At 41.0% G+C, this 26,258-nt stretch overlaps 1 protein-coding gene across 6 annotated transcripts in view; it reads left to right on the top strand.

The window, feature by feature from the left end:
- Positions 1-26,258, top strand: part of LOC117429103 (CUGBP Elav-like family member 4) — a 252,645-nt gene that overhangs the window by 211,228 nt on the left and 15,159 nt on the right. For 2 of the 6 annotated variants that reach the window (XM_058998402.1, XM_058998407.1), the window contains 5 exons: positions 606-836; positions 3,260-3,322; positions 8,459-8,539; positions 11,553-11,696; positions 19,182-19,329. In XM_058998402.1, coding sequence (XP_058854385.1) covers positions 606-836; positions 3,260-3,322; positions 8,459-8,539; positions 11,553-11,696; positions 19,182-19,309 — 647 coding nt within the window. In that variant the 3' untranslated portion in view covers positions 19,310-19,329. The remainder of the gene's footprint in view (positions 1-605; positions 837-3,259; positions 3,323-8,458; positions 8,540-11,552; positions 11,697-19,181; positions 19,330-26,258) is intronic. The other 4 variants (XM_058998405.1, XM_034048291.3, XM_058998403.1 and 1 more) reach the window with 4 other exon arrangements.

Genomic DNA, 26,258 nt, shown 5'->3' with positions numbered 1-26,258 from the left:
ATCTAACAGGCTAATCTAACATCTAATCTAACAGGCTAATCTAACATCTAATCTAACATATGATCTAGCAGGCTAATCTAACAAAATAATCTAACATCTAATCTATCATCTAAAATAACAGGCTAATCTATCATCTAATCTATGGATTGTTTCTACAGATTCTGTTTTAATGATTTCAATAGCAGGAGTATTTAGAATTTTATTTTGCAGTTTCCTTCCTTGCTTTTCCCATGGTCATGCATAGTTTGACATGTTTTAAAATATTTTTTCCTTTACTTCTTACACTGCTTACCTGTGCCTTGCCATGCGTACACTATGCTTTGTTACACTTTGCTATGCTTTTAATATGGGCCGTTTCTACAACGGTATTAGGGAGGGTATTAAAAAATATGAGAAGTGGAATCTGTACGTGATGGTTGTCTTTCCCTCACTCTCTCTGTCGCTATCTGCCTCCCTCTCCCTCTCCCTGTCTCTCTCTTTGCCTCCCTCTCTCCCTTTCTTTGTCTCTGCCTCTCCCTCTTCCTCTCTCTCTCTGTCTCTCCCTCTCTCTCTCTCTCTCTATCTCTCTCTCTCTCTCTCTATCTCTCTCTCTCTTTCTCTTTCAGGCACCAGTACCCCCCCTGGGATCAGTGCCACTGCTGTGCCCAGCATAGCGACGGCCATTGGGGTGAACGGGTTCAGCGCTCTCCCACCCCAGAGCAACGGGCAGCCAGCCTCCGAGCCGATCTACACCAATGGGATCCACCCCTACCCAGGTGGGCGCGGCTGGGGGCCCAGCGAGTGGTGTTTGGGGGGGGGGGACAGGGCAGCTACCAATCAGATCTACCCAATCCTAGGTGAGACCAGCTGGGGACAAACAAAGGGTTGGCGGTGGGAGGGGGAGCCATGCTATTGCCAAAAGTGAGAAAGTAGACAAACCAGTGATCGTAGCTAACAAAATAATTGTATAACTCTTACCTGTTGTTGACTATTAGGTCTCAAAAGTACAGTTTTAAAAGAATGCTATAATAAACATTTTATTAGAAAACATCTGGTACTAAACATTGGGTAAAGAAAGCAATGCTTTCAGACAGTGTTGTACTTCCTTAGTCACTTGGAGGGCGAAACTGCCCCCACCCCTTCAACAGCTTCTTTTCTGTCATTAACTAACCAGCTATACCCCCAATCACTGCTTTCAGCCAGTAACATGCTTTGGTCCAGAAGGCACTGCTGAGCAGTCCTAGGAAGTGCAAGTGGAACATATTTCCTGCAAATACGGCATAGACACTGATAACTTTCTTTACTCTAATGTAGTGCCTGATATAATAAAAACTGAAAATACATGGCTGCTGTAACATGTGTTTCTTTCTAAACTGCATATAGCTGGGTGCAAGTCAGGTGATGGGACTAAAGTGAGGAAACACAATTACTTAGTAGAGATCAGTATATCTTGTTAATATAAATATGTCCTGATTTACAGAGCCTTTGTTTTATGTATTGTTTCATCTTATTTTAAGTCATAATCTTCATGTTAACAGACGTGGTCATTCACAAGTGTGTGGTCTTAAACACATGACTGACGACTTTCCATTCACAGGTACTGGCTTTGTAGGACTCAACTCAGTTGCTACCGCATAGAGGCCATTATTTCAGTTTAGTCCCTTCTCTGAATCTAGTTCAAACCTTGTGTTATTTATCCAACCAAGCTTTAAACAACAGTATTCCAATAAAGTCTGCTAATGCTTTGTAAATAGATCCTAGTAGTAAGTTTATTATAAATACATATGATCTTGTTTATTAAAATTACAGTGTACTATTTCTTTTGTGAAAGGAAAATAACACTGGCAACATTCCAAAGCCATTTAATTTAAAGAGTCTGATCTTACTAACAGTAATGATTAAAAAAAAAAAACAGGGTCAATTGCGCTGTGTAACAAACTTTGATAAATAAGATTGTTCTGATATTCTGTGGTAACCAGATTATCTCCAGTGGAATTGCTGTGGCACCAAATATCCATACAATGGGCAGGGTTAGGTAGAATGGTGCCTCTTTAATTTCACAACCATGTCACATACTATTTCAGTTCTAAACCTAGCTCTATCTAGGGTTTGGGTCATTCCATGACAAATCTCCCATAAATCCTACCACCTCTGATTTACACCAAACTCAGTGTGTTACAGGCAATACAAAAAAAAATCACTTTTTAAGCCTGATCATGTCGATGGGTCAAAATGTGGTCAATGGGCAACCGCATGACTTTTCATCAACTTTTTACTCAAGTACTATTTGTGCTACAGACTTGTGTTAGGTGACCTCTATATAACTTCTCACCCCTTGACCCATTCAGACTGAAAATGCACATTTAGTTTTTCATCTGGAATAACCCTAAGCCCGAGTTTGTTGTGAATCGGAGGTGGACGGGTGTTATCTGTGTGATGGGTCACGCAATGACATGTTTCTGATCTACAATAACTCCAGTCTGCAGCCTCTTTGTCTCTTTATTCAGTTCCTCCACTGTTCTATCTGTGAAGAGCCTGGCCAGGGTAGGGCCTGAGCTCTGCTCCTCTATGTGTCTGCCTGATCTCTGACTGCCTGGCCAGGGTAGGGCCCGAGCTCTGCTCCTCTATGTGTCACTGCCTGGCCAGGGTCGGGCCCGAGCTCTGTTCCTCTATGTGTCACTGCATGGCCAGGGTAGGGCCCGAGCTCTGCTCCTCTATGTGTCACTGCCTGGCCAGGGTAGGGCCCGAGCTCTGCTCCTCTATGTGTCTGCCTGGTCTCTCACTGCCTGGGCAGGGTAGGGCCCGAGCTCTGCTCCTCTATGTGTCTGCCTGGTCTCTCACTGCCTGGCCAGGGTAGGGCCCGAGCTCTGCTCCTCTATGTGTCACTGCCTGGTCTCTCACTGCCTGGCCAGGGTAGGCCCCAAGCTCTGCTCCTCTACGTGTCACTGCCTGGCCAGGGTAGGGCCCGAGCTCTGCTCCTCTATGTGTTACTGCCTGGCCAGGGTAGGTCCTGAGCTCTGCTCCTCTATGTGTCACTGCCTGGCCAGGGTAGGGTCCGAGCTCTGCTCCTCTATGTGTCACTGGTCAGGGTAGGGCCCGAGCTCTGCTCCTCTATGTGTTACTGCCTGGCCAGGGTAGGGCCCGAGCTCTGCTCCTCTATGTGTCTGCCTGGTCTCTCACTGCCTGGCCAGGGTAGGGCCCGAGCTCTGCTCCTCTATGTGTCACTGCCTGGTCTCTCACGCTGCTCTCCTGTTTTCTCTCTCTTGTTTTCTCTCCGTAGCACAAAGTCCCACTGTGGCGGACCCCCTGCAGCAGGCTTATGCAGGCGTGCAGCACTACGCAGGTCACTTTGCTTTCCTCTTTCCTCCTTCCTCCTTCCTCCTTCCTCCCCTGTCTCTGAAACCTCTGCCTTGACCGTAACCTTGTTGGCCCCTTACTCGCCCCTTCCATTTAATGTGCCGGCCCCTTACTCGCCCCTTCTATTCAAGGTGCCGTCTTTAATATCTCCAGCTTTGCATGTTTTTAATTTGCTAGCTCACAGATCCTCAAGTATATTTTATTGACTTGCTTGGCTTTAAAGTAGAGCAGTTCTGAAAAATCTAGTGTCATACGTTCTCACCTGTTGCTACAACTGTTTAAATAATGTACCTGTAATTTGTATTTTTATTGTTAACATCCTGACAACTTTTTACACTTACAACTTTAAAGTCTGTTTCAAAGCTCTTTTCAAAATGGCCGTTCTAGTGCATTGGGGTTTGAGATCTGTGTTCTAAATCACTGCAGGAAGAGTGATTTAAAAAAACAAAACATAACAACAAGTGCTCTGGCTTTTCTGTTCTGTATCATGGATCGTTATTGGGTCATTCCATGCCAACTCAACCAGAGCTTCCCATCTCAATATTTAGATTTTGCTTATATTTTGTGTAGTGGAAGATACAGGTCAGGTATGAAACCAGGACACAAGATTTGCTCAGATACACCCCCTTTTGTAGGGGGGGGGGGTGTTATCATACTTGAAACGCGTCTCATTTTGGAGTGATTTTGAGGATCTAAAAATGATATTAGAATGTCACTAGCCCTATTGAAAATGACCCCATCTTTGAAGGGCTGAATTGTGGGACACGAGTTAACAAACTGAACTTCGGTGGGCTTATAGATGAGGATTTGAAGGACTTGTGGTAAAATAATTGACTTGGTAATCTGTCTCCTTCACAGTTTAATAAATGTACAAACATGAACGACAAGAATTTATGTTGTTTTGGGTTATATTGTACAATATTAGCAAACAATTTGAGTTTAAACCAAGAGAAACCATAAAATGTGTATAAATAAATAAATCCATAAAACTAAAACCATAAAATGCCTATAATCTTTTATATGCAAGTGCTTTGTCATAGGGCTACAGAGGTACTGTTGACCTCTTATTTCTTCTTTGTTGCCATCTGTAACGGGGAAGGGCTGTGCTGACTGTCTGGCGCATGCGTGGTTCTGCAGGAAGAGGGCAGCAGCCTTGTAAGATCCGCCTGTCAGTCATGGCGATGACACGGAGAGGTGGGGAAGAGGGTGTGTTGGCTTTCCCTCTCTCTGAGTGGCTGAGAGGCGAGAAGGCCAGTGTAAACATAGACCAGGCAGGAATGCCAGTGGTTAGGGTGAGCGACCAAAATAGGCGAGCACGGCTGAGGAAGACAGCCAGCCTAGAGAAAGAAAATAATAAAGAAAATAAATTGTTACGTATCCGAGGGAATGTGTCTGAGTAGAAGGGGAACCTTGGCCACCCCAGTGTATAGTGCATAACAGCGTAGGACGGAGACCCGAGCTGACCGGCTTAGCCGCAGTGGGGGCACTGCGTAAGCAGCACCTTTATTTTGTAGTTTTATTACTGTGTTTTATTTTCTCTTTTTGATTTTGCTTTGTTATTATTATTATTTGAGAGCACCTGCGAGTGCGTCAGCGTGTCTGGTCCAATTTATTTTCACACGCGCAGTTAATTTTAGACGCGCTGTTTAAAAGTATTTTTTTTCCACAGTCAAACGGGTTTAAAAGGCCCTGCATATCAACAAAGCACTCACTAGGCATATCCAGCCCCGCCCCACCCTTTCGTTCGCTATAGCTTTCACATATGCTAATAAATAAATAATAATAATAATAATAACAGTCGTACATAACGATCGATCATCTCCTGATCACTCATTTTATCACCAAACTCCTCAATAATGCGATCCAAGTCATTATTTTATTACTATAACATCTCAAAAAAGCTCTGCAAATGTCCGTATTATTCTCTGTGCGCTGATTCAGTAACAGGCAGCTTGTTTCCTTATGGCCACCCCTATCTGATGCCAGGGGCAAGTATGACTATTCATGAGATACGCCCTTTTTTATTTATTTTTTTTTCGGCTTGTCTCGGCTCCTGTCGCTCCCACTCGGTCACTGAATGTTTTTCTCAGCTTTTTCCGTAGAAAAAACGACTAAAAACCATTTTTTTGCGTTTTTTTGGATGATGTCGGACAGGGTCCGACATTGGACCTGATAGGAATAATTGCAATGTCGGACCAGGTCCGAAAAATTGATTCTTGCAAAGTTCTGAAACAAGCATTCATGGGTTATAGATGAGCATTTGAAGGACTTGTGGTGAAATAATTGACTTGGTAATCTGTCTCCTTCACAGTTTAATACATGTACAAACATGAACAACACATGTATGTTGTTTTGGGTTATATTGTACAATATTAGCAAATAGTTTGAGTTTAAACCAAGAGAAACCATAAAATGTGTATAAATAAATCAATCCATGAAACTAAAACCATAAAATGTGTATAATCTTGTAACAGAGAAAGAATGAATCTTGGTTATAAATCTCCTTCCCGACCTGTGACGGTGCTGTGATAAATAAATTGTATTTCACCACTTGCACTTTAGCACTCACTCTGGACTTGTGATCATGTGTGGGTCTTTGTGTGTGTTATACTGTAACCCATTGTTTTGAAACAGTGCAATACATATTGCTGTGTATTGCCTGGGATTAATCTTTGCAGTCGCCAACCAGGATTATAAAAATAAACGTTTCTGTTCGGATTGTGAACTTTGTTGTCTATCTTCTGTTTCGTAATCACATCACCTCTACACCTGCGCACTGCAAACCACTTTGTCACAAATCTTTATATGCAAGTGGTTTGTCACGGGGCTGCAGGTGGACTGTTGACCTCTTATTTCTTGTTTGTTGCCATCTTTACAAATGGATTCTTGCAAAGTTCTGAAACAAGCATTCATGGGTTATAGATGAGCATTTGAAGAACTTGTGGTGAAATAATTGACTTGGTAATCTGGTCAGGATGTTAATTCGGGTCCCACAAGGGGTTTCAGCCCTTCAAAGATGGGCCATTTTTTATACTTTCATCCTGAAGCCTTTTGTGGGGTCATTAAATCAGACAGTAAAGTAAGTAGACAGCAGCAGTGTTGCATACAGAAAGTCAGTTAAATTACGAGCAGCACACCTAAGCAATTTGAAAGTGATATCTCTTCTACTTTTGAAGGAACATGCACTTAAAAATCACTCAATTTTAAGGCCCCCAGCAACACAGAAATACTAAAGTGGTGGTACTTATTTTGCATGGATTCTACCCCCACAAAAGGGGGTGAATGTAAGAGAATCTTCATCACTGGTTTCATACCTGACCTGTATCTTCCACTACACAAAATATAAGTAAAATCTAAATCTTGAGGCAGGGATTTCCTGGATTTTGATTGATCTGACACAGAATGAACCTATTGCTGTGTTACCTGTTTATCAATGTGGGCAATGATCCTTACACTATCAGTGCATTAGAGCTGGCATTTTCTAAAGAGCTTTGAAACAGACTTTAAAGTTCGAAGTGTACAAAGCCGTCAGGATGTTAACAGTGCAAAGAAAAATGACAGGCATGTTCTTTAAACAGGTGTAGCCACACCTGGGGGGACATATAACGCTAGATTTTGGGAAGCCCGCTATTTACTCTTTAAGATCTCTTACCCAGCACTGGTTGCTATGTACAGTGCTCCCTTCAATTCAGTCCATTCAGAGTTGTCCACGTTGACAGTAAATTATACATGTATTACTGTAGATTGTAGCCCTTGTCTAATTCACCATTTTCAAAATTTCACATTTTTTAAACCAGGCAGTCAAATAAAGAGGGAGCACTAACAGTATATTGTAAAAGGCTGTTAAGGTATTCACTTCTCAGGACTGAATTTGCTTGCTCACAGTACTCTCTGAAATGAATGTGCTGGCTTTGGAGTGTCGAAATAAAATATCTTGTTCGTTTTGTAATAATTGTGTTACAGTGTATAATAACATATTCATGAATTCCTTGTCTGTTTGAATTGCACATTCTTTTATAGTTTAGCCTTATTGCATTCCCAATGTATTTTCACTGCTTATCAGATACAGTGTGAGGTTTCCCTGTTGAATTGGCTGATTCTCAGTTCCTCAGAACTAAACCCAGTATTGTGATTGTAGCTGAGTTTCTCTGTATCTAATTTACTGCGGTCTACAGCAATGACTTTTCTGTATTACACTCAGTACAGCACTGATCTTTTCTCCAGACCTTGGTCTGCTCTTTTGTGCTACAGTGCAGTTACACAATCAGGATGTTGTCAATACAGCACCACAACAGAATTAATGCAGCATTGTATTGTATAAAAAAGCCAACAGCAGTCTTAAACAGTTCAATGAATACTGAGGGGAATTACAGCAATGACCAGCACTGGTGCATACTGGTCAGAGCTGCTGGTTTTCTGCTGGCCATACTGGTTCAGGAGACGTGGTGCTGGTTGAGGAGCTGGTTAAGCTGGTCCAAGACAAGAACAGGTCCATTAAAATCCCATTAGTGTGAAGTTGTGCAGCCAGCTATTTGCTGTCTCCTCTCCTGTTTGCTGGAACCTTGTCTGGGATGTCATATACCTGCTGGGGGCCCAGTAAGAGGGCAGTAAATATTTGTTCCAATTCCCAAACTTGTCACCAGCTCACCAGCAGAGTTTTCAGCAGGACAAACTGGATTAGAGTTAAAGCTTTAACTCTAATCCATTTAGAGGTAAAGCTTTTTGAATTTGGCATGATTTCAGATATTTGAAAGCAAAAATGAAATTCACTATATATAAGGTAATGGATAATTTTACATAGAGTGTTTTTGAGCAGTTAGCTGTGTACTGCAGACAAATTTTTACAATGAACAGCCTACCAAAGATTTGTGACTTGAGACATTAAGATATCTTAATGCGACCATTTGAATGTTGCATTATCACAATAAATAAGAAGAACTATAATGAATGTTGCACAGTATCCAGCACTGCCCCTACAGAACCACATCAGGTGTCATAAAGCCTGATTTCATTGAAATAAATAAGTGAAACCTCCCACCCTGGTATAAACACCTGCATGTTACCTATATTTGAAATCTGAAGACATTAATAAAGGGTATTTATTTTCTCCTCATTGCTACAGCAGCCTACCCAGCAGCCTACGCTCCGATCAGCCAGGCGTTTCCACAGCAACCAGCCATCATTCCCCAGCAACAGAGAGAAGGTACATGTAAGCGCTTACCGTCATCCCAACACAAACACAGTGACACAAAACAGCTACCTCACATGGAACAGCCACCCCTTCCACTAAGAGTGCTCGACACAAAACAGCTACCTCACATGGAACATCCACCCCTTCCACTAAGAGTGCTCAACAGGACGCAAGGATACACGTGGCCAAAAAATGTAGCAGAATATTTTGATCACAGCACAAGGTGCAACGCAGATGCTACTGCCATACACAGCTCTCTCAAAAGGACCCAGCAGAACAGCTGCATGCTAGTTTATCAGCTCCCTCAAAAGGACCCAGCAGAACAGCTGCATGCTAGTTTATTGGCTAAAGCATCCTCTGGTTGACCTGGATTTCAAATGGCCAGTGCACATTGCAATGCTGGCTCTGCGAAGTTTTGTTTTGAAATAAAACCACATTTTTATAAGATCTTGTTGCTTTAAAAAAAAAGATTTAGTATTAAATAAAAAATCTACTGTATACTTACAGCATTCTGCGTCTGCCATATGCTGAACTGCACTAAAATCTGGTACTTTATTGCAAACCATGCTTACTCAGCTGAACAAACGTCACCTTAACATTATTTATTTTGTTTGTTTTACGTAGCATATATGTTTCTTGTAGCTTTATTTTCTTAAGGGAATTATGTTATCTCATTTCCCGCATTCATACTACACTGATAAATCAACTCTGTGTTTTATTTGAGCTTTTTGGCATCCTTATTCAAAAACTTATTGTGTCTGTCCATCTGTCTGTCTGCCACATTCTACATGGTGAACACAGTAACTGCCTTGATTTTGAACCAATCTTCATCTTCATCGCATACTTCTAGTCTCGTATTGAAGTTTCTGTTTGCACGTGGCTTTAATCCAATAAACTGTTGATTTTTATGCACATTTTTCCATATTTTCAATACATGATTATAAGGACACCTTGTACATAATGGGCATGCAGTGGTGTATCGCTACATTAAGTGGAAATATCGGCCAGTACAGTAGTCATCACTCTGGCCCTTTTAATGCCACACTTCTCAGACGAGCACTGGTTCTTCAGAGTCCTATTCAAAGTGCTGCACACACAGTAGTATTAGCATTTATGTGGTGGCTTGGGCTGTGATTAAAATGTGTCCCAAAGGGAGCAAGGGGTCTGAACCATGTGAAATGGCTTGTAGTCATCCATCCCAGTACTTGGGTGTATGTTTTAATGTTCACGGTATGATCCATCGACTTGAAATTCAGTGCATTTGGATATAAAATACAAGATTATGTCTGCTTCTTTTAAAACTGGTTTAGTGATGTGTGTGTCTGTCACTTTCTTTACTGGTTTAGTGATGTGTGTCTGTCACTTTACTGGTTTAGTGATGTGTGTCTGTCACTTTCTTAACTGGTTTAGAGGTGTGTGTCTGTCACTTTACTAGCTTAGTGATGTGTGTCTGTCACTTTACTGGTTTAGTGATGTGTGTCTGTCACTTTACTGGTTTAGTGATGTATGTCTGTCACTTTACTGGTTTAGTGATGTGTGTCTGTCACTTTACTGGTTTAGTGATGTGTGTGTGTGTCACTTTCTTTTCAGTACTGGAATAGCCAGTGATATAATTCCAAAGAGTACATAGTTTTCAAAGTGAAAAAAGAGAAACTTTTTGGGTGCATTATTATAAAACATCTCTTAGGTCTGAGATTCACACAATTTTTATTGTCAATTCTAGCTGACAGCAAAAAAATGGATGAGTTGATGTTGCTAAATGTGCCAAAACACACTGGATTTTTTGGGGGAAAAATGAGGCAATCAAACCTGAAGTAGGCAAGAGATGCAAGTGGAATTTGCAGCATGTTTTTATGAACTATGCACCATTCCGTGGCAATGGGAGCTGCCATAAACCCAGATTTTTTATGTGTTTTTTCCAATTATATTTTATTGAGATTTTAAAACTATACAGAGACAATAATATAGAAAATGCTTTTTTATAAATAAAGGACAGAGTTATTGGAACATAGAAATCATGCTTTATATGTTCAATAGCCGATTTCTTCTCAGACATGTTCTTGCTCCAGTAAATCTACTTTCTTTATCAAATTGAGTTGTCAATTACTGACACACTGGCAATCTGAAATGTCATGCATGAGCCTTGCTCTCCCAGAATGATAAAAATGACCTTTAAAAAGAATGGTCACTATTCCTGTAGTTCATGAGTAACTGTGATAATGAACTATTAGGCATGAAGAGCTAACATTACATGAAGCTTATCAATTATTTAACGACCACTTATCAACATCTAAACACGCAAAATATATTAACAGCTATTACATGTTGCAATTGATAACATTAGTAGCACGGTCCTGAAAGGAAACTTAGTAATGCATTTATTAAATAAAGTTGCAACATAGTGTATAAAGATATTGAGAAATGCTGGTCTGAATTTAGTTTAGTTTCAGTGGTTGTAGCTAACAACATAGTTTGCCTGTCATGCACTTCAATTCACCGTGCAGTAGATCTCAAATGGGCAGTGTTGTTGTTTCTGCTTTGATTACAATGTACCAGGCTTTCTAACAGAGCTAACAGAAAATGCTTCTGAAGAGACTCCTGGGCCAGGACGGGTGTGGAAGCATATTAGCATTGCGCTCTGCACTGAAGCCCATAGGTGAGGCATTGTGTAATGAAGCCAAACATCAGCCCTGAGGAGTCTTTTCAGAAGGAATTTGTGCTGGAACAGTTCGTAAACAAATAAAGTAGAAGCAACACTGGACAATGACAGAGAACACACATCATAGGATATTTAATAGGGGAGTGATGACATATTAGGAACATGGAAATTATTTAAAGCAAGGCTGGTCAAAGCTGGCCCCTCCACTCCTGGTCTTTGTGCCAACCCTGTTCTAAAATGTGTACTTTAACCAATGAAGCCTCGATCCTGACCCTGAATTCGTGATTGATCTCCTGTTAACCCACGAGGACAGCCCTGATTGAAACTACCCTCATTTGGTTTTCCTTTGCTGCTGCTCTCTCACAGGGCCGGAGGGCTGTAATCTGTTTATCTACCACCTGCCCCAGGAGTTCGGCGATGCGGAGCTCATGCAGATGTTCATGCCGTTCGGCAACGTCATCTCTGCCAAGGTGTTTGTGGACCGGGCCACCAACCAGAGCAAATGCTTCGGTAAGCACCAGCACTTTCTGACCCTGTGTGTGACTCATATGACAGAGCAGCATTGGCTTCCTCACTCACTCAGCCTGCACTGCCTGCAGGAGGTTAAATGTCTAAGAGAAACAAATGGCAAAATCATAGATGAAGAAAAGAAATAGCAAATATATTAAATGATTACTTTTCACAGGTTTTTACAAAGGAGGACACGGACAACATGCCCCACATGTCGACCTGTTCCTATTCAATTTTAAATAACTTTAGCACAATAGAGGCAGAAGTGTTAAAGCAACTAGGAGCTCTTAAAATAAACAAATCCCCTGGGCCGGATGAGATCCTCCCAATAGTACTCAAAGAAATGAAAGAAGTTATTTACAAACCGCTAACCAAGATCATGCAACAGTCTCTTGACACAGGGGTTGTACCGGAAAATTGCAAACATAATACCGATCCACAAAAAGGGAGACAAAACCGAACCAGGTAACTACAGACCAATAAGCCTGACTTCTATTATATGTAAACTTATGGAATCTATAATAAGATCTAAAATGGAAAATTTCCTATATGGTAACAATATCCTGGGAGACAGTCAGCATGGTTTTAGGAAAGGGAGATCATGTCTAACTAACCTGCTTGACTTTTTTGAGGATGCAACATTGACAATAGATAATTGCAAAGCATACGACATAGTTTATTTAGATTTCCAGAAAGCTTTTGACAAAGTCCTGCATAAAAGATTAATTCTCAAACTGAACGCAGTAGGGATTCAAGGAAATGCATGCACATGGATTAGGGAGTGGTTAACAGGTAGAAAACAGAAAGTACTGATTAGAGGAGAAACCTCAAAATGGAGCGAGGTAACCAGTGGTGTACCACAGGGATCAGTATTAGGTCCTCTGCTATTCCTAATCTACATTAATGATTTAGATTTTGGTATAGTAAGCAAACTTGTTAAATTTGCAGACGACACAAAAATAGGAGGAGTGGCAAACACTGTTGCAGCAGCAAAGGTCATTGAAAATGATCTAGACAGCATTCAGAACTGGGCAGAAACATGGCAAATGACATTTAATAGAGAAAAGTGTAAAGTATTGCACGCAGGCAATAAAAATGTGCATTAGAAATATCATATGGGAGATACTGAAATTGAAGAAGGGATCTATGAAAAAGACCTAGGAGTTTATGTTGACTCAGAAATGGCTTCATCTAGACAATGTGGGGAAGCTATAAAAAAGGCCAACAAGATGCTCGGATATATTGTGAGAAGTGTTGAATTTAAATAAAGGGAAATAATGTTACAACTTTACAATGCATTAGTAAGACCTCACCTAGAATATTGTGTTCAGTTCTGGTCACCTTGTTACAAAAAGGATATTGCTGCTCTAGAAAGAGTGCAAAGAAGAGCAACCAGAATTATCCCGGGTTTAAAAGGCATGTCGTATGCAGACAGGCTAAAAGAATTGAATCTATTCAGTCTTGAACAAAAAAGACTACGTGGCGATCTGATTCAAACATTCAAAATCCTAAAAGGTATAGACAATGTCGACCCAGGGGACTTCTTTGACCTGAAAAATGAAACAAGGACCAGGGGTCACAAATGGAGATTAGATAAAGGAGCATTCAGAAGAGAAAATAGGAGGCACTTTTTTACACAGAGAATTGTGAGGGTCTGGAACCAACTCCCCAGTAATGTTGTTGAAGCTGACACCCTGGGATCCTTCAAGAAGCTGCTTGATGAGATTCTGGGATCAATAAGCTACTAACAACCAAACGAGCAAGATGGGCTGAATGGCCTCCTCTCGTTTGTAAACTTTCTTATGTTCTTATGCCGAGCCCCATGGAGAGGCTACAAACTCAAAGCATGACACAGACTACAAAGAGAGGCAGGGTTAAATACACCTGGTTTCATTACTATCAGGAGCTGACACTGATTGGAGGTTGACATGAATGGGGGAGTTACCTCCTTAGTCCAATGTCTGCTTGACTTTAGTGAAGGTTTTAAAGATTTCCTTGTTAATTAAATTATCATATTTGCAGGTCAATTTAGAGTTCCCTGTCTTTACATTCAGAACAGAGGGTAGGACGTACTGTTTAAGCAGAGGATTATAAATGCCTGTTTATTGGGTGACATAGTAACATATTTAAAACACATGGAACTGCAGCTGCTATTTTCACCCACTAGCATTATTCTTGGACTACCTATGTACTGTATGTTAACTGTATGTTAACTTAGGGTAGGTGGTCCAAGAACAGTGCTAACCAGGGACTGTGAAAACAGTCAGCTAATGTTATAGAAAACATATATATATATATATATATATATATATATATATATATATATATATATATATATATATATATATCAGTCCTTAGAAATTCTGGCATGTGATTGGTTAAAACCTCATCACATGACCAAAAATAGATCCAACTATTGCCCCCGGGACACTGTAGTTTATTTTGATGCTGAACATCCTTCCTCTCGTCACACAACAAAGCAAAATGGCGGACATCAGAAAATGAATAAACAAAATACACTACAAAACAAAGATGCTGCAAACACTAAAATCGTCATAAAAATGCCGCTTTCAGTGTTTTTTGAATTCCTAAAATTCAAACAAATCCAACTTGAATAAATAGGACGTTCACAAACTCAACAGACTACTCAGAGAATTCTATGCTGCAGTGAGAAAATCAGACGGACAGTTCTATGCCAAAAAAACTTTAATAACTATGCACTATGGACTTCAAACACATTACTTTCTTGACTGATTCATAAACTATGGACTGCAGACCTTGGCTCATAGTGGGAAAATAAAGGCCCCTCGGGAAGAACTACAGTTACCTGTGGCTTCGGGGATTGTAGTCCCCTGGTGATAACTATAGTTCTTCCCTCGGGGACTGTAGTTTCCTGCTGTACACCTCCACTCCAGTCCATTTTTAATCAAATTTGTCAATTAATCTCAGTTAACATCTGCGTTTTTTTAACATGCGTTAATCACATTGTCTCGAGCCTTTCAGCACACAGTAGTTTAATCCCGGTCGCGGCAACATTGGACTGATTGTCTGAGTGCAGTTATTGTTTAAATAGACAGTTAGGCACTGAACCGGGTAATGGAGCAAAGCACTAAAAATGAATGGAAGTTTTTTTTTTTAATGTTCTGACAGCTCACTGGACAGAAAGACGCTTACTTGTCTACTGTCAAAGAGAGTTCCAGTATCACACATGAGTACATCTAGTCTGCTGTGTGCTGAACACACCTTCACTTCTCAAAATGCACGAGCAGCAGCTCTTCTGCTACAGACAATAACAATACAACAAGAGATTAAACCCACCAGTTTTGACAGAAATTCAGCATCTATGCAAGCCCATGAATCAAGCTAAGTATGATCAGAAGACTTTTTAAATTTTTTTTTTAAAGGAGTAGGCTGTGTTGCTGGATAGGATTTTAATTTTCTTCAAAATTAACAGTTAATTTCATAGACATGCTTACTGTAGCTACATATTTATAATTTTATTTAAATTATAAATTTATTTCAGTCCACAATCACATTTAAAAACAGATCTCCTATTTATTGTGTTTTCTAATCTCTGTATGCAGCTTAAACCGCACATTTTATTGTGTTGGTTGTATTTGTATTTTGTTGCACAACCTTTAGAGGCAATCACTGCAATCAAACGTTTTCTGTAGCTCTCAATGAGACTTCTGCACCTGTTAACAGGTAGTTTGGCCCACTATTCCTGAGCAAACTGCTCCAGCTGTCTCAGGTTTGATGGGTGCCTTCTCCAGACTGCAAGTTTCAGCTCTTTCCATAGATGTTCGATAGGATTCAGATCAGGACTCATAGAAGGCCACTTTAGAATAGTCCAATGTTTTGTTCTTATCCATTCTTGGGTGCTTTTAGCTGTGTGTTTTGGGTCATTATCCTGTTGGAGGACCCATGACCTGCGACTGAGACAGAGCTTTCTGACACTGGGCAGTACGTTTCACTCCAGAATGCCTTGACAGTCTTGAGATTTCATTGTGCCCTGCACAGATTCAAGGCACCCTGTGCCAGGCGCAGCAAAGCAGCCCCAAAACATAACCGAGCCTCCTTCATGTTTCACTGTAGGTATGGTGTTCTTTTCTTTGAAAGCTTCATTTTTTCGTCTGTGAACATAGAGCTGATGTGACTTGCCAAAAAGCTCCAGTTTTGACTCATCTGTCCAAAGGACATTCTCCCAGAAGGATTGTGGCTTGTCAATATGCATTTTAGCAAATTCCAGTCTGGCTTTTTTATGTTTTTCTGTCAAAAGTGGAGTCCTCCTGGGTCTTCTTCCATGGAGCCCACTTTCGCTGTGCGATCAGAAACTGACGTACCTTCACCTTGGAGTTCAGCTTGTATCTCTTTGGCAGTTATCCTTGGTTCTTTTTCTACCATTCGCACTATCCTTCTGTTCACTCTGGGGTCGATTTTCCTCTTGCGGCTGCGCCCAGGGAGGTTGGCTACAGTTCCATGGACCTTAAACTTCTTAATAATATTTGCAACTGTTGTCACAGGAACATCAAGCTGCTTGGAGATGGTCTTGTAGCCTTTACCTTTACCATGCTTGTCTATTATTTTCTTTCTGATCTCCTCAGACAACTCTCTCCTTTGCTTTCTCTGGTCCATGTTCAGTGTGGTGCACACAATGATACCAAACAGCACAGTGACTACTTTTCTCCATTTAAATAGGCTGAATGACTGATTACAAGATTGGAGACATGTGTGATACTAATTAAAGAAACTAATTAGTTAGAAATATCACGATAATCCAATTCTTTATTATCTTTTCTAAGGGGTACCAACAAATGTGTCCAGGCCATTTTAGAATATCTTTGTAGAATAAGCAATAATTAATCTCTTTTCACAGCTTCTTTGCTTTAATCTATGACATACCAAAAGCATGCAAGTATACATGATAAAATAGCTTTTAATTTCATCACAAATTTGAGCACGTCTGTATATATATATATATATATATATATATATATATATATATATATATATATATATATATATATATATAATTATATATATGGAAAGACAGATGCCTTCCTCCACTTTATCCCCTAATATCCTATTTATGTTTTCCTTTCTGAAATAAGCTAATGACATTTATCATTTATATATTTTCAAGAGGTTATTATAATCTTCTTTTTTAGCAGTTTAGCTGCTCAGTCACAGCGCATACAACAGCCACACACCATTCCCTCTCTAGAAGTGTTGTAATATTCAGCAGCCACACACCATTCCCTCTCTAGAAGTGTTGTAATATTCAGCAGCCACACACCATTCCCTCTCTAGAAGTGTTGTAATATACAGCAGCCACACACCATTCCCTCTCTAGAAGTGTTGTAATATTCAGCAGTCACACACCATTCCCTCTCTAGAAGTGTTGTAATATTCAGCAGTCACACACCATACCCTCTCTAGAAGTGTTGTAATATACAGCAGTCACACACCATTCCCTCTCTAGAAGTGTTGTAATATTCAGAAGTCACACACCATTCCCTCTCTAGAAGTGTTGTAATATTCAGCAGTCACACACCATTCCCTCTCTAGAAGTGTTGTAATATACAGCAGTGCACTAACACATTTCTCTTAAAATGCCAGAATAAATAGTCACACGTTGGACCTCCTATCTGAAATGCTATCTGCAGGCATCATATTAAGTGATAAAAGCAGAAGTAGACATGAAGCCAGGGAACAAGGAGCCATTTACTGTGGTGTTGAGACTGAACTGAGTTACTGCAATAGGAACCCTTTTACCCCCCTTTTAACATGTTGACAATGTATATGAAAGGAGATGTATTAAAAGTGCGGGGGCTGTTTGACAGGTCTTAGCAGCAGGTTTGTTTAAAGGTTTGTGAAGCAGAGCCTTATCTCTCCAGAGCTGACAAAACTCTGCCCTCCCTCCCCCCAAATTAAATCAGACCTGTCTCGGCATCATCAGATCAGCCGGCAGCCGGAAAATTCAGCCGTCAATCAAAGAGGCGCCTGATAAGAGCGAGGCGGTCGTGGCTCAGGAAGCCAGCACTGCCTCTGAGCTGACACCCAGGTAATAAATTACTGGCAGGAGCCAGACACCCAGACACCTCAGCACCAACCTGAGACTGAGGCACACAGGCAAATTCAGCACTAAAGCCACCTTAAAGCAGTGATAGCCAGGGCTTTGACAAGCCACTTCCCTTCCTTCTTATTATCCCCGGAGACAGGGATATAGTGGAGATGTCTGTGCATGCACCCGTTAGAGGTTACCTATATTTAATGTATTTAACATGTATTTAATGTGTTTAACATATATTTAATGTATTTAACATGTATTTAATGTGTTTTCTTTTAACACACGCTTCTAGTCAAAAGTAAACATAGATTTTTTGTTTTTTTAACAGCATCTTTTAAAAAACAACTGTAACAGAAATAGCTTACCTTTTAATTTTAACATGCAGACCTTGTCCAATGTGAAGAAAATAATCTCAACACTGAAGTTTAGTTTTGTTAAATACATGTTCTGGTTGTATATTGAGAATTTTACAATATCCTTTTCATTCATGTCTATTTACACACAGCTGTGGTGTTGGTATCGCATGATGTACATTAAAAGATCAGAAGGATCGTTCTCATTTACACTGTTGACAGGTTAAGCACCTCAGAGGAACGACTGCAAGAGCTGCAAATCGGGGTTCATGCTTCTCCAGGACTGTCCTCTCTTTAGGCTTTGCATTATCAAGTGTATGCAGGGGTATCTTTTCTGCACAGAAGGCTTCAGTTAATTTGAAGCTTGTTTCTTATTAAAGCTGCTCCCTCCACTTTCATGACATTGTTTGGATATGGCTCTGCTAGTTGCTTAGAACTTCATTTCTCCTCTTATTTTACAGTTCTGTGTCAGTATTCACCTTTATTTGATGTTTGCTAACTGCTTTAACTTTGCACTGAAACCAATTCAAAAAGATGCAAACTTGTTTACAAATTTCTCGTTGTGGAAACAAATATCAAAATTCATGGGTTCAGTGACTGCTGTGAGCACCGTGGCAAAATCACATCCCTAATGATAATGCACCCATCCACCTACCTCTGTACACCAATTGCGTGAAATATTACTGAATAGATTAACATCCCACGACACACCTTTCAGCATTGTGTGGAGTCTATACCAAGTAGTCAAGGGCAAACAGTGGTTTAACCCGGTATTAGGTACAAGTGATAATAAAATGGCCATGCTGTGTATTTGGGGAATGTAGGTTATGATGTCTTACTTTTACATGGCAGTGTCAATGCGGTATTTAAATCCTTGGCAGGAGATACTATCATTGATATCACTTACCATAGGAAATGAATACATGCAGAATGCATGGATGGGACACTTCTTCTGCATTTTACCACCTAAAAATGTGTCTTTGCAATGATGACTGTAAACACCAGTACCGTTGTTCCTACCATTATTTTTCAGGTGTACAGTTTCAGTGTTATTTCTTACAGGTTTCGTCAGCTTTGATAACCCATCCAGCGCTCAGGCAGCCATCCAGGCCATGAATGGCTTTCAGATCGGCATGAAGAGGCTGAAGGTGCAGCTCAAGAGGCCAAAGGATGCCAACCGCCCATACTGACCCCTTCATGCTTCAACCAGGTAGGGCAGCTCCTCAACCACCCGTACTGACACTTTCACGCTTCAACCAGGTAGGACAGCTCCTCAACCACCAGTACTGACCCCTTCACACTTCAGCCAGGTAGGGCAGCTCCTCAACCACCCGTACTGACACCTTCACGCTTCAACCAGGTAGGGCAGCTCCTCAACCACCCATACTGACCCCTTCACGCTTCAACCAGGTAGGGCAGCTCCTCAACCACCCATACTGACCCCTTCACGCTTCAACCAGGTAGGGCAGCTCCTCAACCACCCATACTGACCCCTTCACGCTTCAACCAGGTAGGGCAGCTCCTCAACCACCCATACTGACCCCTTCATGCTTCAACCAGGTAGGGCAGCTCCTCAACCACCAGTGCTGACCCCTTCACGCTTCAGCCAGGTAGGGCAGCTCCTCAACCACCCGTACTGACACCTTCACGCTTCAACCAGGTAGGGCAGCTCCTCAACTGCCCGTACTGACCCCTTCACGCTTCAGCCAGGTAGGGCAGCTTCTCAACCACCCATACTGACCCCTTCATGCTTCAGCCAGGTAGGGCAGCTCCTCAACTGCCCGTACTGACCCCTTCATGCTTCAACCAGGTAGGGCAGCTCCTCAACCGCCCGTACTGACCCCTTCATGCTTCAACCAGATAGGGCAGCTCCTTAACCGCCCGTACTAACCCCTTCACGCTTCAACCAGGTAGGGCAGCTCCTCAACCACCCATACTGACCCCTTCACGCTTCAACCAGGTAGGGCAGCACCTCACCCACCCATACTGACCCCTTCATGCTTCAGCCAGGTAGGGCAGCTCCTCAACCACCCGTACTGACACGTTCACGCTTCAACCAGGTAGGGCAGCTCCTCAACCACCCATACTGACCCCTTCACGCTTCAACCAGGTAGGGCAGCTCCTCAACTGCCCATACTGACCGCTTCACGATTCAGCCAGGAAGGGCAGCTCCTCAACTGCCCATACTGACCCCTTCATGCTTCAGCCAGGTAGGGCAGCTCCTCAAGTGCCCGTACTGACCCCTTCATGCTTCAACCAGGTAGGGCAGCTCCTCAACCGCCCGTACTGACCCCTTCATGCTTCAACCAGATAGGGCAGCTCCTTAACCGCCCGTACTGACCCCTTCACGCTTCAACCAGGTAGGGCAGCTCCTCACCCACCCATACTGACCCCTTCACGCTTCAACCAGGTAGGGCAGCTCCTCACCCACCCATACTGACCCCTTCATGCTTCAGCCAGGTAGGGCAGCTCCTCAACCACCCGTACTGACACGTTCACGCTTCAACCAGGTAGGGCAGCTCCTCAACCACCCATACTGACCCCTTCACGCTTCAACCAGGTAGGGCAGCTCCTCAACTGCCCATACTGACCGCTTCACGATTCAGCCAGGAAGGGCAGCTCCTCAGAGATCTGAGCAGTCAGCTCAACTTAGAGGTTGTTTCTGCTGCATGTAGTTTTGCAACAATAGCAATGCATAAAAAATGCACATAACATATTGTAATTGTTTATGAACAACATAATCCCAAATAAGCCCGCTATAAAACGATGGTGCTTTGTATGTATAAGTTTATTGGTTATGCAACGTAAGCAAAAATGCATTGATTTCTCTTTAAAAAAAACGTACACTGTAATTACACATGTAGTATAGTTTCACATTGTGTTTATAATGCCACCATGCTACCATGTTACAACCATGTGGTAATGTGAATATTCATTTGATTTACTAGAGCTAATTCCAATATGATGTGGTAATATTAAAAGAAGCTTAAAAAAATGTCTTCAATATTTCTTTTTTTTATAATTTCAAGGTTACACAACATGATAGTCATGGTGTCAATAACAGACTACAACACAGCCCAAAGCTTGCAATACAATCAGTATCACTTCAGTTATTACTAGACTCTTCCCAGCAGATTTAGAGACAATTAGTAGTAATAGTTTTTCTTAGATAACCAATATATTTTAGACTGCAGTCTGTCAACTTTATACCACCATATCAGCAAATAAACACACAGACCTTCAACACAAGTGCTGAGCGGTTTAAAGGAACAATACATACCAGATTCACTGAGTCAAATCACCCTCCCAAATCTCCATTCAATACAGACAAATTAAAACCAATTCTGCCAATGTAGGTCAGTTCAAAACATTCATGTGAACAGATGCAACATAGAAAACCACAGATTCTAGGAAAGGTTAGATATTTAGGGCTATTGTTAAACACCTGTGTGTTGCTTTTACTATTACAGAAAGGCAGCGTATTTGTGATTGAATATACCCAAAGTGATGTTTTATCAGTTATTTTATGTGGCATTGTAATATTAGTGTGTTTGACATGGAGGTTTCTTCTTCCCCCGAGTCCTATTGGAGCGCAATATGTATGTAAAGCTCTGATTATTTAATCAATTCATTTTTAAACAAATGAAATTAGGGGTTAACAACAGGGGGTGTTTTTTAGATTAATCCAAATACATATATATATATATATATATATATATATATACACACACATATATATATATATATATATATATATATATATATATATATATATATATATATATATATATATAGACAGGCTCCCTTGAGAAAGATATGTACAACATATCGAAACATTGGGCAGCTGGCTCTTTGAGCTAATATATATATATATATATATATATATATATATATATATATATATATATATATATATATATCTATATATATATACAGTGCTTTAAAAAAAAGAAGCTAAATATGAATTTAGTAAATCCTGTGGTTGTCGTAAATTCTTGGTTGTGAAATATGCAGCTTCTCCCAACTCTCAGAAAACACAGGGAGACCTAGATCTCTTGGAAATCATAAGAAGAGGCTGAATTTAGTAATATAGTGGTGTGTCTTCTCACTGTAAATACAGTCCAGCAGCTGTGCCTTTCCAGAACTTACACCAACAAGCAATGCAGCAAGTGATCCGTACAATTGACAGCACAAACTGGAAGCTCTTCTGGAGGGTCATGTAATACACAGCTCACCGTCTATTATGGTATATCTTCTGGGAAGCATTTTGGGTGGGCAAGAGGAAGCAAGAAGATACTCTTATACCGTAAGAGACAAGATCAACTGCACATATTAAATTATTACAAATCATGCTTTAATAAAAAAAAGAACACAATACAATATAACTTTATGTATATAACTTTCATAACCAAGAATTTGAGATAACGTTTACTAAATGAAATGATAAAGCTCTTGTTTTTGTAAACCGTATTGGCTGGTTGAGAAAATGAGTCACTTCTACAAGTTTGCAGTCTTTGGCTCACTACTAACCTCTGCAGAGGAAAGGAATGCTGCACTAGCATAGTGATATACACCATTTCAAATCCACAGACACCAAGAACACCGCTGGGATTTCTGTCACTAACCGCTTTGTTCTGCTTGGGTTTCGCCATGAAGCCAAAACTGTTTTAGGAATACAAAGAGCTAATGGAGAGTGTATTTGGTCTAATTGTATTCATTCCATTTTACTCCTGTTGTCTTCTGTCTGATGTGTTTTTGTCTGTCTCGTCATCTAATTTGCCTTTCTTTGTTCAGTGCTATTGTTGAGAAAAACTAGGATTCAACTTAATCAATTTCAACATAATATAAACTCTGTTTCAGTGAGAACCTGTATTAACTAGACAGTAGCACTGCAGTCCAGTTAGGCCTGAGTCCATGGACAGAGCCCAAACCCATGTTAGCGGTGTGCACTAACTCCTGGTCCGAGGGAAACTCCAAAAGACCAAACTGTGGGAGTGCACAGGTTCTGGAACTAGTCTGAACATGCTCTTAGCTTATGAAAGGACAACAAATAGCCTGATCTGATAGTTTACAGAGCTTCAGATCTCTTGAGCCATGTAGTCATGTATTCTTCAGTCAGTCCCATTGCTTAGAAGGAGGGTTAGTAAGGCTGCTGTGGATTTTACAAGACTGACCAGCACAGTGGTTCCCAATCTGGATCTCCAGGTCCACTCGTCCAGGAATTTATTTCCTGGTTGTAATGCATCTGGACTAGAATGGATCTTGAGGGCCAGTTGGCCTGTAGTTTAACCACTATTGTTAAAGAATGATTCTACCAATACAGGTCAATGTAATAGCAGCTTCCCTAAATTAACAGAGGGAAGGATTCTGTTTTTTTTTTTGATGGGTCATTTTAACCACCAAAGGAAAGAAATTCCACAACATCTTTTCTTCTTTTGCACCCAACCACCTCCAAACCAGGCAGGGCCAATCATAGCTCAAGATGGCCTTCCTCTTGCCTAGCAACCCTACCTGTCATGGGGGACAAACTCCCAAACCTGTAAGTTGAACCCATGGTGTCATTTGTTTTGGATGACGTCATGTGACGGGACTGTGACTGCGTTGCATGACGTGACGTCGAGTTTCTATATTTTATATATATATATATATATATTTTTGGCAATTGTGAAGTGCAGTTGATTAATGCCTTAGTAGTTATAGCTGTTGTAAGTAAATCTGAAGTGCTGATTGGTTGATCATGATCTGACGTGAACTTTGACCCTTTTGCTGTTGTAACGTGAACTTGTGTGTTTGTGTGGAATTCAATGTATATGATATTATTTAAGATATATATCAATAAATTGCTTTTAAATTGTTATGATTTGTATAACTTTATCATTTATGCAAGATGCTGATGCCCGTTTCTGTTAGCTCAAGAAGTTTGATTCAGTTTTGCAAAAAAGGACCTTTTTCATCTCTGAGCTCATTTTCTCTACAACTAAATATGTTTTTACAGCTGTCCTGTATGTATGGGCTCAGTCCGTTTGTAGAGAACTCTGGCATCCAAAATAATGGGCCAAAACATTTCATTTGTGTTATTTAGTTACACCCCCCTTTCCTCCCCTTTCACACATAGACAAGTCTTGGTGTACTTCACATGTTGTATAATTTTAACTGGATACCAATTATTTAAAATATCGCTCCAGGAATCCATTCAATAAATCCGAACTGTAAAGGACCCCAGTGCTAGCTTTCCCTATGTGAGGCGTCTGTTTCTATTCTGAATCCACTCCGATCGACACACAGTTCGAGCATAGTGTAAATGTAATTAACCTTGTTATAATATTATTGTCACATCCTGTGTTTTTGCGGAGTGTCTTGATGGTTTGCTTCCATGTTAATGATCACAAGCCCATCAGGTGGGATCTTGACAGGTTTTATTGCCAGTCATAGAGTTTGTAGCAGTGTAGTTGCGATGGGCTCTTTTAAAAAGTATACCTTTTTCCAATCAGTTAGGGGCCCATTTTAATGTAATCATAGACATGGGTGTAAAATGGAGGAAGGCAGTGTAAAATGGAGACTTGCCTAGTTACAGTAATGCCAGATTACAGGAGACTACTTCAGAAAACATTCATGACAGTACAACCCTTATAAATGTCTAAAAGGGGGGCTCCCGAGTGACGCATCCAGTAAAAGCACTTGCTAGAGTGCAGGATGCGCTCTATAGCCTGGACGTCGCCGATTCGAGTCCAGGCCATTCCACAGCCGACCGTGGACGGGAGCTCCCAGGGGGTGGCGCCCAATTGGCCGAGCGTCGTCCGGGGGGAGGGAGGGTTAGGTCGGCCAGGGTGTCTTCGGCTCACCGCGCACCAGCGACCCCTGTAGTCTGGCCAGGCGCCTGCGGGCTTGCCTGTAAGTTGCCCAGAGCTGCGTTGTCCTCCGACGCTGTAGCTCTGAGGTGGCTGCACGGTGAGCCTGTAGAGTGTAAAGAAGCGGATGGCTGACGGCACACACTTCGGAGGAGAGCGTGTGTTCATCTTTGCCCCTCCCGAGTCAGCGCAGGGGTGGTAGCGGTGAGCTGAGCCTAAAAATAATTGGGCATTTCAAATTGGGGAGAAAATAGTAAAAAAAAAAAATAATAATAATTCGCAACGACTAAATTTAAAAAAATAAATAAATAAAAAATAAATGTATAAAATAGTTTATTACAATAATATGTTATTCTACACTGTACATATGCATATCTGACAGTTTCTGAAGTAGAAAATACGTCTGAATTCTATATATTTTTCTATATATTTTTTCACTGTACAAGTACATTCTTTTAGATTATAGCAATATATTTTCTTTTAAATAATTGCACATCTAGAGGCTTGGGGTTAATTGTAAACCATGAAGAGTTTTTGAGTGCTACCCTGTCACAGAGACAGTCTGGGCTTCTGCCTGTTATAGGTTATTCTGCTATCGATTCAGCAACCACATTCATTTGAAAATGAAATGGCCTTTTCTCAGCAAAGTGGAGCGTTAATACAACTTATTTTTCTCAAACCAATGAACCAACTAGTTGACATCAGTAACAATAAAGACGGGGTCAGGGCTATTTGTGGAACTGCTTCAGGTCAAAAGAATATTAATGAACATAAGGTACACCTATGATACTGTGATAAGCCCCAATGCTCCGTGGTATAAAGGGATACCTTATAAAGAGGGAGCATATTTCCGAAAAATATAGAAGGTTCTCCCGTTAACCACTGGTTAAAACTCTAAAATAAAATACAGCCAGATTTATGCATATTTAAAAAAAGTGAAACAGTAGAGTCAGTAAGCCCTTGTGAAAACATGCCATTGGAATGCCTGATGCCAAACAAATCTACTAGTAAGCAGTGCCTCTTCCTGCCTGTGCCCTTCCACCATGAAAAAGGTCCTTTTAGTGCAAGTCACATGTTTTAAGTTCCTACAGGCCAACCCTGATAAGACTGCATGATTCCTATTGAACATCTTTCCCATTTTCTAAATGCCCACCGCTGCCTTGACCCTTGAAAAGATGACACTTGGGACAGCTGTGAGGGCATGAGTCTACCAGGGTTCGCCTTTTCCTCTTGTGCCTCTATTGTATTGTATTGGTTACTCTCATAGATACACCCCAGGTGTGTGCCTCAA

The sequence above is a fragment of the Acipenser ruthenus genome, chromosome 24 (genome assembly GCF_902713425.1).
Source record: "Acipenser ruthenus chromosome 24, fAciRut3.2 maternal haplotype, whole genome shotgun sequence".
Classification (NCBI taxonomy): domain Eukaryota; kingdom Metazoa; phylum Chordata; class Actinopteri; order Acipenseriformes; family Acipenseridae; genus Acipenser; species Acipenser ruthenus.
The sequence above is the reverse complement of the archived record's forward strand: the minus strand, read 5'-3'. Positions and strand labels throughout refer to the sequence as shown.